This window comes from Acanthisitta chloris, unplaced genomic scaffold, assembly GCF_000695815.1.
Source record: "Acanthisitta chloris isolate BGI_N310 unplaced genomic scaffold, ASM69581v1 scaffold1091, whole genome shotgun sequence".
NCBI classification, from domain to species: domain Eukaryota; kingdom Metazoa; phylum Chordata; class Aves; order Passeriformes; family Acanthisittidae; genus Acanthisitta; species Acanthisitta chloris.
The window spans coordinates 7,641-8,615 of NW_008657396.1; the positions used below are offsets into that span (position 1 = coordinate 7,641).

Sequence of the window (975 nt, forward strand, 5' to 3'; positions counted from 1 at the left end):
TGATAATACCCTGATACTTCGGTTAACCGTTACAAGTCCAGCAGATGAAGACATCCTATTCTGCAGGCTCATCGGCATCCCTTTTCTTCCAAAAGCATGAGGAAACAAACCATGCATTTTAGGATACCGAGAGGCAAAAAGTTCTGCTTTGTTCTTTCAAGCGCTGGGTTTAAATGCTCAGCTCACCCAAGTGCCACATTTTGAAATGAAAGGTGAGGCATGAAATACTCCAGACAGCCTGGAGGGAGGTCACTCGTGTCAGAGCTCGCACCACCCTAAGAGAGTTTTACCACGCACACTGCCAGGACAATAGCGATAATGAGCACGGCAGAGAAAACAATCCCAGCTAGAACCTTGCTGATATCACAGAAGGATTTGTTTTCCTCCACGGAGATCATGCCGATGGAAGAGGCGCCCACGCTGATGGTGGATTTCAGTTCGGCCCCTGGGTCTTGCTTAGCCTCCACTGTCCACTGGGGGACATTGACCTTCATTTCCATCTCGTACATCATCTCTCCTACCTGGTTGATCTCGTTCTCGAGGTCTTTCAAGTCCACCACGTCTATGTTGTGCTCAGCCTCGTACTTCATGTTCTGGACGCTCATGGCCCTGGCGGCCACGCCGGACGTTCCCCCGCTCATACCTGTCTGGATCAGGTGCTTCTTGGGGACGTTCAGCGGGAACTCGTGTCCCAGCTCCAGGGCCCTCCTCATGTCGATCTCCAGGATCTCTAGGCACGTGGAGAAAATGACCCATAGCCTCTCGAACTCGGCTTTATCCTCTTTGCTCACGGTTTTGTCCTTCAGCACCGTGGTCAGCTTGTTCCTGTTGGCCACCGCCAGCTCCTGCGCTTTCTGCCGGGTTTTCTTGAGCTCCTCGCGCAGGTTCTGCGAGTCCGACGTGCCGCCGATGGTCAGCACCATGTGCCGGTAGCAGGCGGTCACCTTGTTGAGCGCGTCCAGCAGCGCCTTGCAC

General features: G+C 53.6%; 1 protein-coding gene across 1 annotated transcript; it reads right to left on the reverse strand.

Moving 5' to 3' along the window:
• Positions 1 to 275: 275 nt before the first annotated feature.
• RGS9BP (regulator of G protein signaling 9 binding protein) lies at positions 276 to 971 on the reverse strand (the record flags this gene model as incomplete). Its single annotated transcript, XM_009084675.1, has 1 exon — positions 276 to 971. A coding segment is annotated over one exon (696 nt), but the record flags the coding sequence as incomplete, so codon positions are not given.
• Positions 972 to 975: the final 4 nt, after the last annotated feature.